A 14,342-nucleotide genomic window follows, 5' to 3' on the forward strand; every position below is an offset into this window, starting at 1 on the left:
TGTTGTCAGTGATACTAAAGGCACAGTCTCAGCATGCAACCTTGCAAGCTATAAAAATCTTTTTTCTACTCATCATCTATGGGTTAGAAAAATAAAATGTGCTCTCACATTCATATTTGGACTATTTATATACTAAAGAAATCATATTTTTTGGACATCATGGCATATCTTCTTTGAACAAAAGATGTCAACGAGAGTAATGATAACTGCTTGGCTGCTTTTTAAATTACTACCACTAGGTAAAGTGTAACATGGAAAATGAATAGGTAGATTTGCATCAAGCCCAAGACTAAATCATTATAAAGGAGGTGGTCCACAATACTTTGCAATTAGTTCCAAGGAAGAAAATAAAAATGCATTATTTAATCCTTATGTTCTTGTGATAAAGTTTCTTGAGAAGAATGATTAGGAATTATGTTTTCTAATATCTATTTCACCACCCAGTTAAAAGAAGTCACAAAACAAAAAACTTGGTAGCAATTATAGTAGGGTTCTGTGACATTTAAAAATATTTTCATAAGGTAGTAAATTAATCTTACCAACAATATACAACACAAAATTAAATGCTGCTGCATTGTAATGATAATATGTTGGACATCATTTTTTATTTTATTTTATTTTTTTTTTGAGACAGAGTCTCATCCTTTCGCCCAGGCTAGAGTATAGTGGTGCCATGATCTTGGCTCACCACACCCTCCACTTCCTAGGTTCAAGCGATTCTCCTGCCTCAGCCTCCCGAGTAGCTGGGATTAGAGGCACACACCACCACACCTAGCTAAGTTTTGTATTTTTAGTAGAGATGGGGTTTCACCATGTTGGCCAAGTTGGTCTTGAACTCCTGACCTCAGGTGATCCACTTCCCTCAGCCTCCCAAAGTGCTGAGATTACAGGCGTGAGCCACTGCGCCTGGCCAACATCAATTTCTTTGACAATTTTTTGTTAATGTTTTAAAAGAATAGGAAGGACCACAGTTTTAGCCACATATTTCAGAATTCTTTAACTAAGACTCCACAATTCCTCATTAGAAAGCTCAAGCATGGGCTTCAGTACTGCAAAACGCAGCACGTACATGCCCTGGGTGGGAAGCAGCTTTCCACAGTGATCAGGCAAAAACAGCATAGAATAACTGTATGTGTTTTACAATCCATCCTCAGCCCTGATTCCCAGATTTTCCCTCTCTCTCTGCAATAAATAAGAGTCAGGACACGGAAAAACGAAAATGAGATCTCATGATTCACTTAAATAAAGTGTCCGGTACTGATATAACTTAGTCTTATAATGCTACCTCTATTAAGATGTTACTTTTTGTAAACAGTGACAAATCTCTGCAACTATGTAATTTCTCTTCCACATACAATATAATTTTGAATGTAAAATGTCTTACCATCCAGAAGACAATCAAAATGAAGGCACTGCAAGTACTCCCTCTCTCTCATAAAGCCATTCAATGGGGTTGCCCAACCTTCTGCCAAAACCTGCACCCACTGCATATCCACCTAGGAAATTTGAAAGTAAAGCAAAATTTTCTATTGCATGTATATATGAGCAAAAGCAGTGATGACCTTTAGGAATTTAATTTTGAAAGCAATGGAAACAAACAGTGTAAGGATGAGTATAGATTATACCAAACTAACAAAGAATAAGGGCACTAGGAAAATATTTCCTTCTCCTATTAAATTTAAATAACATTAGGCCTCCAAGTATTTCTAATAAAGACAGCCTCTCCTAAACTAGTGGTTCTCAAACTTTACCTCAAACCCCAGGAAATCTTGCTAAAATGAGACTGCTTCATCTGCAGAGTTTCTAATTCAGTCAGTTTGCTGTGGGGCCCATGAATCTGTATTTCTAAAATGTTCCTAGAAAATGATAACAGTGATGATCTAACACTTTGATAACCACTCTCCTTAACCAAGAGAAACTTTACGGCCAGAGAAGGTGGCTCATGCCTGAAATTCCAGCACTTTGGAGGCCAAACAAAGCAGGCAGATCACCTGACCTCAGGAGCTCAAGACCAGCCTGGCCAACATGGTGAAACCCAGTCTCTACTAAAAATACAAAAAATTAGCCAGGTGTGGTGGCGCATTCCTGTAGTCCCAGTTACAGGAGGCTGAGGCATGAGGATTGCTTGGGCCAGGAATCGCTTAAGCCCAGGAGGCAGAGGTTGCAGTGAGCTGAGATCACGCCACTGCACTCCAGCCTGGCAGCCTGGGCAGTAGAGTGAGACCATGTCTCAAAAAAAAAAAAAAAAAAAAAAAAAAAAGAAGTCACTGGGAGACAAGGAAACTCAAATGACCAATAAATGTATTGAAAAAATGGTTATTCTCATAAATCATCAGGAAAATGTAAAATGATGGCATAATCATTTCATAGAGAAGACTTCACCTTTATCTGTAAAGCTGCATTTTATTTGACAGTTTGGTATCTTTACAGTGCACCCAAGCACACAGCTTATGGTCTTCAAAAAGGAACTAGGGCTGGCTGGAGAAAAGGCTGAATCCAATCATAGGGCTAGAAGTTATAAGGTGAGCCTGGAACATCTTGCTGAGCCAGGAAGCAAGGAATCTTTCCAAGATTAACAAAATCTTTCTGGAAAGACACAGGAATCACCCCACTGGCCAGCTAAGACCATTTAAACTTCAGAAAGAAAATACTGGCTGAGGTCACTTGATACACAATAAATAAGAAGAGCCCTGGTCCATCAAGTGACTCACAAAAAAGTGACCATAAAGTACTCTATTCTAAAAAAAAGGTGTATAGAATTAAGTACCTTCTGTTCTGTGGTCTTGTTAGGAAAAACAAAAAAAAAGGGGAAGCCACTGCACTCCAGCCTGGGCAACACAGCGAGACTCCATTTAAAAAAAAAAGAAAGAAAGAAAGAAAGAAACTTTAAATAAAATATTTTCCAAGAAAAGTCTCTTACCCATGACAGAGTACTCTTCATTTTACAAAGACTATTATTTCTTGAACTTTGAGATTTCTAGCATATCCCATTAGAACGTCAAAGGACCGATGAACAATGTACTTATCATTAATGTAAGCTGGATATGCTCATTTTTTAACTGAGCAGACAGCAGTGGCTCTCCAGTGAGAAAGATAAAGCACCTGGCTGAGTGGAGTGCAGTAAAATGCAGCCTACTATTTATTCCCAGAGTATGTTTGCCAGTGTGTTCCACTGCAAAATCAATTCACAGGAAAAAACATTGTATTCATGAAGAAATTTTTTTTTCCCCAAAACCTTTGATGGTGGCTACTACTTGTCTCTACTGGAATTCAATTCTAGATGGTATCTGTTAGGGATTGAATGTCTGTGTCCTCTCAAAATTCCTATACTGAAGGCCTAACCCCAATGCTACCATACTTAGAAATAGGCATGTGAGGAGGTGCAAAGAATAGCAGTGTGCCTTCCAGATGCTCTGCCAATTGAAGAAATTTGAGAACCAATGAATTGAAAATACATTCCATTTAGAAAAAGCTACTGTCTTTCTGGATTCTGACATGTAAATTCATAGTCATTTATTCTCATTCTTCTTCTCTCTGCCTTTGTCTGCGTGTATTCACTCCATGCAGTCCGTAAGCAACAAATTCTGTTGTTCTTTTCCAACAGTTCACTTCCTGAGCTGCTCTGCTCTGTAGTTCTCCCTTCTTGTCACTCCCTGGCATGTCTTGGTTTCTGGTCAGAGACCCAATCACACACACAAAGTGTACCAATATAATTTACTCCCATCAGGGATTTGGTAACAACTTAAAGAGTCTTTCTCCAAGCCTAGAAGTTCTGTTTTGTTTTCCTTTCTCCTTACTTTCAGATGTGGCACTTCCTTGGGTATTTTGGATTTTTACTATATTAAAAGAAAGGATGGGGAATCTAACTTCTAGTCCAAATACTTATTTTTAATCTCCCTTTTTTTAAAGTATACATAAACGATACAACTTAAAATTCTCTAAGACTTGAAAATGATAAATTATAGTTTCCATTCTCATCATGCTTAACTAAGCAGTTGTATTGGGAAAGACAGCTAATGATATCATCAGAGCTAAGATACACAATAAAATTATTCTTAACAATATAAGACAGAGAGAGTCAAGTTTTGGCAAGGGATTAGAAAACATGTCTGAAGGGGAGAATGTTTACTTAATTACTATGGATTAGTATTCCTTGACCTTTTAGAACCCATTATTTCTGATAAGCCTAAGGATCTCATGTAATATTTGTTCTTTGATAGTTCAAAATAAATAAGTATTATTACTCAAAGCAAATCAAAGCCATGGTAACTTGGGAACATGGTTGCACAAATTAAACACATTCCCCATCCTTAGAAATTGTGACATATACCACAACATCTTTGCCCCCCAGCTAATACCACCCCTGGCCTCAAATACTGCTATAAGTCACAAATTTAACAAACTACTGTATATAAGGCTGTATCACTGAGTGTGAAAAGCAACAAAGAACTTACTTTATTAATTTTCAGTGCTGGTAATGTTTCCGCATCTGTTTTTGCCAAATGAAGTTTATTTTCTGGCACATATAGTTCTTTTACTTCATAAGAGGCATCCACAGGTACAATATCCTATATAACAACAGGAGTACAATTTAAATGTTTGATTCAAGAATTTAGAGTTCACCAAAGGGTATCTTAATGAAGAAAATCTCTCAAAATAAAACCAAAAAGTAGCATAAAAGAAGGCTGTGAGTGCTATGTTCCCCTCAACCAATACTCTCAAGCAGATAGTATCCCACATACAAGAAGTAATTAAGCCCAATGTCCCATTATCTAGTGGGAAAGAATAAATTTCTAAAATATACTACATATGTCAAAGGCAGGCAACTACAAATGAGAGGTGGCCTCAAATAAGAGGTAACAACAAAAAGAATTTGGAAACAAGCAAACAAAAACCACCTGAACCATCATCCTTATTATCTTTACCATATCACGAAACCATTTTATTCCAGCTTTTATATATACCTTTATCACCACTGTCAGGAAAGCCACCTTTTACCCAAGCAACACGGTATTCTAGAATGTCAGCTTTACTTCCACCACTGTGGTTTGAAAATCAGAACTCTTTGATCCCACACGAAATGCAGCCTGGAATTTTTATCCAAGCTCCATATACTCATTTATAAAACACTGGGATGGTGTTTTTCCCCATTTATACTACAAGCACATATTTGTGATAACAACATAACCATTTACATACTGCTCATTAGGAGCTCTTTACAAGGCTTGTTCACAACACTTGACATATCCCTAAGAATAATTACTAAATGTGTTTAATCACTTTAATTTGTTTTAAGCCAAATCTGTCAGGTAACCTCTACAACCATGCAAAACTGGCACTGATGGAGGGCTTTTCATACATGTGTCCAATACTTTGTTATTCAAAATAAAGTAGTTCTCAAAAGAATGAGAAGATAAGCCAGACTGGGAGAAAAATACACTCAAAAGTTATATCTTTAGATAAATGTTATCCAAAAATATACAAAATAAACAATTAAAACTCACCAATAAGAAAATGAACCCAATTTTAAAAATGGGCAAAAGACCTGAATAGACATCTCATCAAAGAAGACACATAGATTATAAATAAGCATATGAAAAGACGTTCAACATCATACGTCATTAGGAAATTGCAGATCAAAACAAGATAGCACAACATACCTATCAGGATAGCCAAAATCCAAAACACTGACAACATCTAATGTTGCCAAAGATGTGGAGCAATAGGAACCCTCATTCATAGCTGGTGGGGATGCAAAATGGTACAGCTACTTTGGAAAACATTTTGCCAGTTTGTTACAAAACTAAACATACTCTTATCAGCAATTTCACTCCTTCATATTCACCCAAATGAGTTGAAAACGTACCTCCCCTCAAAAACCTGCACAGGGTGTTTAAAGCAGCTCTATTCAGAATTGCCAAAAGTTGACAGCCACAATGTATCTTTAGTAGGTGAATAAACAAACTGTAGAACATCTAGACAATGCTATATTAGTCAACTCTAAGAAGAAATGAGCTCCATAAAAACATGGAAGAACCTTAAGTTAGAACTGCTAAGTGAAAATAGCCAATCTGAAAAGGGTACAGACTATATGATTCCAACTACATGACGCCAATTTTGCTGTGAATCTGAAACTTCTCTAAAAAAAAGTCTGTTTTTTAAAATAATACAAAACAACAAAAAATGTAATTCAAGATGAAAGAACTGGATTTTTAAGGACATTCTCCACTATTTTTCCTGAGGAATAGATGACCTCTAGAAAGAAACTTCAATTTATATTTGGTCTTACATGACATGTTCAGTAGAAAAAAAAGGCAGATATGTCAATCAAAGCCAGATGACTTCATGAAAGACCTAGGTGCTACCACTCAATCAATCAACAACTATGGGTTCTGAAAATCTAAGAACTATTCTCTTACATTTCTCCTACTTTCTCACACACCCTGTTTCCTCAAAGATGGAACAAGAGACAGTTCAGCAATGGCTGAATATGTGCCAAAATCAGGCTCCTCCTACTGGTAAATTCAAAGTCTCTGACCTTTCTAATAATTAAAAAAATAAATAAATAAACAAGAATAATAAACATCAAGGAAAAGAAAACGTAATATTAAAAATCAAAAGACAGACAAGAAATAAACACCGCTAGCTACAACAGCAAATTCAGCCAGCTGCGCTGCTCCTGGGGTGTAGACATGAACGGCACTTTCTGGAAGCCCCTTGTCCCTCTAGGGTCTCACTGTTCATAGGAGGAAAGCAGAAAAGTGTGTGAGGCACAAACCCGGCACAGCATTAGACACTTTGTATACCTTCCAAATCTTCTGCAATTAAGCTTCCAGCAGGCACCCATAGCCAAAAGCTATCTATTGTGTTTACTGAGGGTAAATAATACAGGAGGGCATTAAAAAATAATGGTGAAGGAAGAAAGCTCCACCAGCTGCTTCTATGTTCTCTTTGTAGATGCATTAATGGAGCAGATTATTTCTAATGAACCCACACTAAAGAGGGCATATCTTAAATTTTGCCAAGGAGTTCAAAGCAGTGACAAGTAAATATACATAGTTTATACATAATACCAGGAGGGGAAACCACATATAGAAAAAAAAAAAGGACTCTTCCTTAAATCTAGCATGAGATATAGCTTATCTTCCAACTCCAGAATTATTTTAATATATGTATTTTAAATTATAAAATAGCAGTAAAGAGAATCTGGGAGATTCTCTTTACGAGAAAACCAAATCACCCTGTATCCCAGATATGGTTATCACTGTCATTTTTCTGTCTTCCCTTTGATCTGGTCTCCATCCATAGGTACATCACAGGACAAATGATAGTTTAGCAGTCTGTACAAAGTCTATTACTTCATCAAGTAGAAAATAAAAATTCAGAGTCATTTTTTCCTGGAAGGACAATACGATGTGCATTAAGTAAACTACACATACATTCTGTATGTTCAGTTAGCTTCTTCGATATGTAAAGCCTCCAAAGATGCCTTGAGGCATACAGATTCTTTGCAGCTACAAAGTAAAGAATTGAAATCTTCTACACTAGGGGAAGAAAACACTAAACATAACAAGTTACACAAAAAAGTCAGGCGCTCATTAGGACTTTTGTGAGGAAGAGTATGATACACTTTCACGAGACACTTAAAATTAAATATTTACATAATCACAAAGCTTTAGGGGCATAACATCTTCAAAACCAACGAGATACAAAAAGCAACAGAAGTCTATAGGTCAGTTATTTCCAATGTTCTTATCCCTAAGAATGTGAAGTAAAAAAAGAGGGCAAAGGCTTTTTATATTTAAGATCTGAGTTCCAATTCTAACAGTGCAATCTTGAGCATCTTACAACGTGTCTCCCCAGTTGTTTAAAAAAAAGTACAAGAAAGATACACACATATATGTTACAGGGCTGTTTTGACAAACTAGTGACTTAAAGTACCTGAAGAGTGGAGGATAATATTAGTGAGAACTGACTATAACACCACACGTTGTTCTAAAGGCTTCATGTGAATTTTAATCCATTAATCTTCACACAGTCCTACTAATGAAGGCAGAAGAAACTACTGCTATCCCTTCTTTACAGAGGAAATCGAGGCCTAAAAGAGGTCAACAACTTGACCCAAATCCCTGCAATACTGTCTTTCAATGGACTTAACATAAAAAGAATACTCAATAATTAGAGTACGCTTGCTACATGCCAGGAACTGTTTAAGCACTCTGCATGTATCAACTCATAGAATCCTCTGCACAATCCTGAGGCAGGCACTTTAATTATTTCCCATTTCATAGATGAGCGAATTGAAGTCCAAGAAATTAGACTATATCTTCCAAGGTCATATTGTTGAGAAGTACTGAAAACTAAGGTAGTAAGTATTTTGTCACACAAATTTTTCTTATTTTCATGATTTTATTAAACATAATTCCCAAGTTTTTAGTCAGCATGTGATCTTCCAATGCGTTGGTAAGGTTCTAGAGAAAAATAAAAGATATTCAGCATTTCAGTTGAGCCTAAATAGTTCTACTAAAGACAAGTAAGCAATTTGCAACCGACTGTTCCAAACCCTGCCACTGTGAATAAATCATGAGCCTCCATTTCCAATGCTGAGGATCCCTTAGCAGGATATGCAGTCTGGGAACAAATGACAAAGGACTCCAGAGAAGAGAAGAATCTCATTCTCAACTTCAATGGTAAGAAAAACTCTATATAAAGCTTTCTTTGCCATCTCTGAAATGTATATTATTGTAAGGATGGGATATCTTTTTGTATGCTGTGATGGGGCTTGACTACTCTCCCCCAGGTTTACTGCTGAAAATTGTCACAATCCTAGAGAAGCAGAAGAAAGCATGCAGCAAACACATCTTCTGATTTTTACTGGCTACAACAAGGCATGTTTAGCTGGTTTCCTAAACCAGCATCCCTAGTTCAGCTCACAAAGACCGAAGACCAGCAGCAGTGTGCACAGTCCACTGCAATGCTCCAGGCACAGGGCTGGGACTGTTCCTTCCCTCCATCCTGGAGACCCCACAACACTGAGGGCACACTCAGGTGCATCTCTGCTTCCTCTGAAGAGATGGTCCAAATAAGAACTCTGCACTAATGAATGTTTCTATAGATGATGTCTACCATTTCCTTCCAACCATATCCCCAAGTTAAAAAAAAAAAAAAACTGTGCAAATAATTTGCGATCAAATCTGTCTCCAAGGTAACTAGTTTGAACATGAAAAGGGCAATATCTATACTGTAAGCCCCATCAAATTACTGAAATATTTTGTGCACTAATAAAGTTATTCATAGTTGAGCATTTTATTAATGTGCTACTTTACATGTATTAACAAAGGCTATAACCACTTTCTTTTCAAGAAGGGAAATTTTTTCATATTTTGTTTTTGAGTCAAAATTACTTTTTCATTAGAAGCATTTCATAAAACTCTTCCCTTTTCAAAATTCACACCCAACAATATTTTTAAATGGATTTTAGCCTCACAACTTCAATACAAAATTCTTCTGATACCTAACCAATGCCAAAATAGACATTCAAAAGGTTGCTACTGTTTTTCTCTTCTAAAAAAGATACAGAGAGTGAATGTTTTGGGAATTAATGCAAAAATAGCATGAATCAAGAGGAACTGGGAGCATCTGCTCAGTCTGTGGAAATGAGTTATACACAGATTCTATGTGTAAAGACAAAAGGACTCAGTCTCTTACAGTAATATAAAAAGAATCTTAAACATGCAGATACTGCCAGCTTCTAGCACATTCCAGTGACAAATCTCAGTTTCCAAAACCACTACTAAACATCTGAAAGGAGCAAAACCACCTCAAAGTGAGGCAAGATATCTGGACAACAGAAAGTTGGTCCCTGCCACATGAGCTATCCACTTTATTTGGGATTCATTAGGATTTCCACAGACACAGCTATTAGAAACAACGTGCTCTTCTTCAATTTGTACATATAAAACCCTTTGTTTCATGAAATGTCCTTTAAAACACAAAGAGATCACAAGCCAGGCCAGGAAAAAGTCTGCACACACCTGGACACCTCACCTCCAATCTGAAAGGCTCCAGTCACCCCGCACTGAAGGGTAAAGGGGGCTCAGGGAGGTCCTAGGAGTCCTCCTGAGCAGGGGATCAGTAAATGACCCACACTCTACTATTAATGAGAGGTGAATTCCGTAACCTGTAAGTCTAGAGATATTATAAATTTATAAGTATTAATTTAATTTTAAAATGTAACATGGGGTACCCAGAACGTTGTTTGACTTTGACAGTCTAACATCTAACATATGTTGTATCCAAAAACAGACAACTGTTTTTGTTTTTACCTGGACACTGGCAGGCAGGGCAAACAACATGCGCTACATGAAAGTGGTAGCTCTCGCCTCTCATTTTAATCTTCCTAAAGAACTCTGAACATGTTAATACAATGATTCCACATTTTAAGTTTTCCTTTAAATACTTTCTGTACTTTTTTCTTGAGCCAAATCTGCTCAACAGATTTGAACACAAGGGCACATTCATATTTTTATGTAACTATTAAATTTCTATTATCTAAACTACATGCATCCAAAGCATGAACACCAAACGACATTCTGGCAACACTTTAAAACTGAGCTGCAAAGTCTGGCTTTTATGTGTAGCATAAAACCCATTTAGAGCACTAAACCACCATTTCTTAAAAAGACAAACCTTTAAATAATTTATAGCACTAGTAAATCTAGAGTTCCTGGTAGATTTTAAAACAGTATTTTAAATATCACTTTAGATTAAAACCAGCAGCAAGAAGTCTACTTCCTTATGTCATAACAAGCCAAGTTAAAATGCAATACTAGCAGGCCATCTAGTGACCAATTTAGGGTCTAGGAAAATAAAAAAATCCTGATTTGTTAGTGTTTTCTATTTTCTTAAACAAATACATACCAAACAAAGAAAATGAAGATGCTGTGAGAAAACACTAAGAAATGCAGTCTTTATATGAATGACCACTTTATCTATCCTGATTATATTACATAGCCACAGTGAAAGAGAAGGCAACCCAGGAAATGACAGAGAATTCTTAACTTTATGTAAAGTACCCATGGTAACCAAAGGACCCATCATCCTATATTACCCATTGTACAGCATACTAAAAACATTTTTCTTGGACAATGAAATAAATACTGTATCTTACTGAAGACCATTAAACAATTCCAGGTACAATTCACTTCAGAAGACTCTCTCCAAAGGAATACAGAGGAACAGATAAAAGCAAACTCTACTTACCACTATTTTTCCATGAAAACAGTGCTTTTCAAACACCTTCATTCTCTGGGAAGTCCCAGACCATAGTACTTTCTTCTCTCTAATAAAAAGTGGTATACAATTGGAAATACATACAGTGTTTGGTCTTTGTCCTCAGTTCTTGGCACAGAGCTCCTAACACCCTTGAAATCCCCTAAGTGATCAATGTGCCTTTGGAGTGCTGAGGAGAGGACTCTTGGCTGAAGGGCTCCTAGACAGCTTCATGATGGGAACTGGGACCAGAAAGTCCAAGTCACCATCACAGGGTTGAAACTTTCAGCCTCACTCTTCTCCCCTGACCTCTGGGGAGCAGAAAGGCATTAGAGAGATTGAGTTCAATCACCAATGGCCAATGATTTAATCAAATGTGCGACGTAAAGCCTACATAAAAACTTCTAAATGATGGGGTTCAGAGAGCTTCCCAGTTGGTGAGCACACAGAGGTACTTGGGGGTGGGGGTTGAAGTTCATAGAGAAAGCATGGAAGCTCTGCCACCCTTTCCCTGCACATCTCTTCCACCTGGCTGTTACTGAGTCTATAAGAAACTGGAAATAGCAAATAAAGCACTTTACTGAGTTCTATGAGTTGTCCTAGCCAATGATCAAACCTGGTGTGGGGACAGGGTAGGGAGGTGGGAAACCTTGGATTTATAATCAGCCAGGCAAGAAAGTGGGTAGCCTGGGCACCCCATTTGGGCTGGTGTCTAAAACAGGGCAGTGTATAGGAGTGAGCCCTTAACCTGTGAGGTCTGAACTAACTCCAGATAGCTAGGGTCAAAATTAAATTGAATCACTGGATACCAGATGATATCAGAGATCAAACAAAAAACTGGTTATTGTGAGAAAAAAAGTCTTCAAAAGTCTTACAAAACTAAGCTTGAAGAGGGGATAAAATTTACTTAGTTTATTTTAGAAATAAAGTTGTCATTATATATAGTATAACCTTTTACCACTTAGATTCAGGTTTTAGGACTTACATAAATCATAATTCATTAGGCAAAATGTGCCTCTTTCCAAGGTAAATTAGATAACCTACAAACACTATTCTTATTGCACTTACATAGAACAAGCATTTCACACTAGCTGGGCACGGGTATGAGCAGTTTATTTCTTTAATAAACATTCTTTCCAACCCAGATAGTGTTGTCTTTGATCTGCTCAAGTATTTTAAAAGTATTCAAGAAATAATAAATCTTTCTAAGGTCAACGAAATGCCCATGCCTCTCCCATTTCTTAATCCCAACTACAGTTAGGGAACAACTGATCAAGGAATGTGAAAGAGAGTCAGAGAAAAGATTCATATTTCAGAAATAAACTAGAAATGGAAAGAATCTAAATACTAGTAAAGGCAGAGTAGTAGAAACATGAGTGTGTAGGCTGCAGAATCAATCAGAACTGTGTGCAAACCTCTCCCCAACTGAACTATCTGGGACAAATAACTTCACCTCTGGAATCTGTTTCCTCATCAGCAAAATGAAGATAATTATAAATACTTCTCAGTTTCAATGTAAATTAGATGCAATAATGCCACTGCAGTACCTAACACAGGGCCTAGCACACAGTAAGAGTTCAACTGGTAAGTTACTGTTGATGGTCTCCATCTCTGCCTGTGATGGTTAATACTGTGTGTCAACTTGATTGGATGGAAACGATACAAAGTATTGATCCTGGGTGCGTTGCCAAAGGAGATTAACATTTGAGTCAGTGGGCTAGGAAACCCAGACCCATTCTTAATCTGGGTAGGCACCATCTAATCAACTACAAGCATCACTAGAATATAAGCAGGCAGGAAAATGTGAAAAGAGAGACTGGCCTAGCCTCCCAGCCTACATCTTTCTCCCGTGTTGGATGCTTCCTGCCCTCGAACATCAGACTCCAAGTTCTTCAGTTTTGGAACTCAGACTGGCTCTCCTGGCTCCTCAGCCTGCAGATGGCCAACTGTGGGACCTTGTGATCATGCAAGTTAATACTTAATAAACTCATATATATATAAAATATATATACACACACATATATATATGTATGTATATTCCATTAGTTCTGTCCCTCTAGAGAACCCTAATATACTGCCCATGGCATTCGCTTTCAGCACACACATTTATATATTCTTTTACATAATGCTGGTTAATGTAGGACCCCTAACCTTCACCTCCCTACTCCAAACACATACTCTAAAGCTACATAAATTTGGTTATTATTCCTTGCTTTAAAGCAACATGGTACTTGATATATTCATCCCCTTCACCTCCCAATCTATATTTAGATTGTACTATGTGTCCTCCCATAGCCCACCTTTGGAAAACCTAACAAATGTCTTTGTGATAACAACGAAGTTAAATGAACTGAATTTGCTACCCCTGGATAGAGGGAGTTTGATATGAAAAGTACACATTATAGCAAGTCACTTTGCAATGAAGTACAGTGGGCAAATGCACAACTGGCATTTCTAAGGATGAACTTTGAGCTGAATGTCAGGTATTCACTGGTTTCTCCATGTGCCCTAATGCCCACTGGGATCCAACTTAGCGAGAAAAACAACCAAAAGAAAATAAAAGACAGATATAGTTGTGTGTATATGTGTATTTCTTCCTCAATTACATTTTAAAATTCTACATCATAGTATAAAAGAAGAGAAATAAATGAATCTATATATGCTTATCCTAGTCTATACACTATAAACAAAATAACAGTGGTGAAGACCAAAAATTAAGGTCCATGAGGCCGGAATGTTTATTGCTTAATTCACTGCCACATCCGCAGTGTTCACAAAAGTGCCTACCACATATAGCACTAACTATCTGTTAAATTAACTAAAAAGATCAACTAAGTACAACAGAGAAATATGCACGCTTTCATTGGGAAGTGAAGTCATTTATTCAGAAAAGCATGTAACAAATATTGAAAAGGAGGCTGATACCAAAAGAAAGCTATCAAATTAAGGAGGCATTTGCATTTCTTCTTTTGTCACCACCCACCTTTAAGATAAAAATTAACAGTTTTTCAAAAGAAAATTTCTCTCTCCTAAATGAACATAACCAGAATCCCCTTCTGGATGTAGATTTA

The 14,342-nt window shown here is 37.1% G+C and overlaps 1 protein-coding gene across 2 annotated transcripts in view; it reads right to left on the bottom strand.

Moving 5' to 3' along the window:
- The window catches only part of PAPSS1 (3'-phosphoadenosine 5'-phosphosulfate synthase 1), a 106,920-nt gene that overhangs the window by 41,987 nt on the left and 50,591 nt on the right, over nucleotides 1-14,342 (bottom strand). For both annotated transcript variants that reach the window (XM_031010200.3, XM_004040246.5), the window contains exons 6-7: nucleotides 4,455-4,568; nucleotides 1,385-1,496 (exon numbers count right to left, since the gene is read on the bottom strand). In XM_031010200.3, coding sequence (XP_030866060.2) covers nucleotides 1,385-1,496; nucleotides 4,455-4,568 — 226 coding nt within the window. The remainder of the gene's footprint in view (nucleotides 1-1,384; nucleotides 1,497-4,454; nucleotides 4,569-14,342) is intronic.

Source organism: Gorilla gorilla, chromosome 3 (assembly GCF_029281585.2).
Source record: "Gorilla gorilla gorilla isolate KB3781 chromosome 3, NHGRI_mGorGor1-v2.1_pri, whole genome shotgun sequence".
Taxonomy (NCBI): Eukaryota; Metazoa; Chordata; class Mammalia; order Primates; family Hominidae; genus Gorilla; species Gorilla gorilla.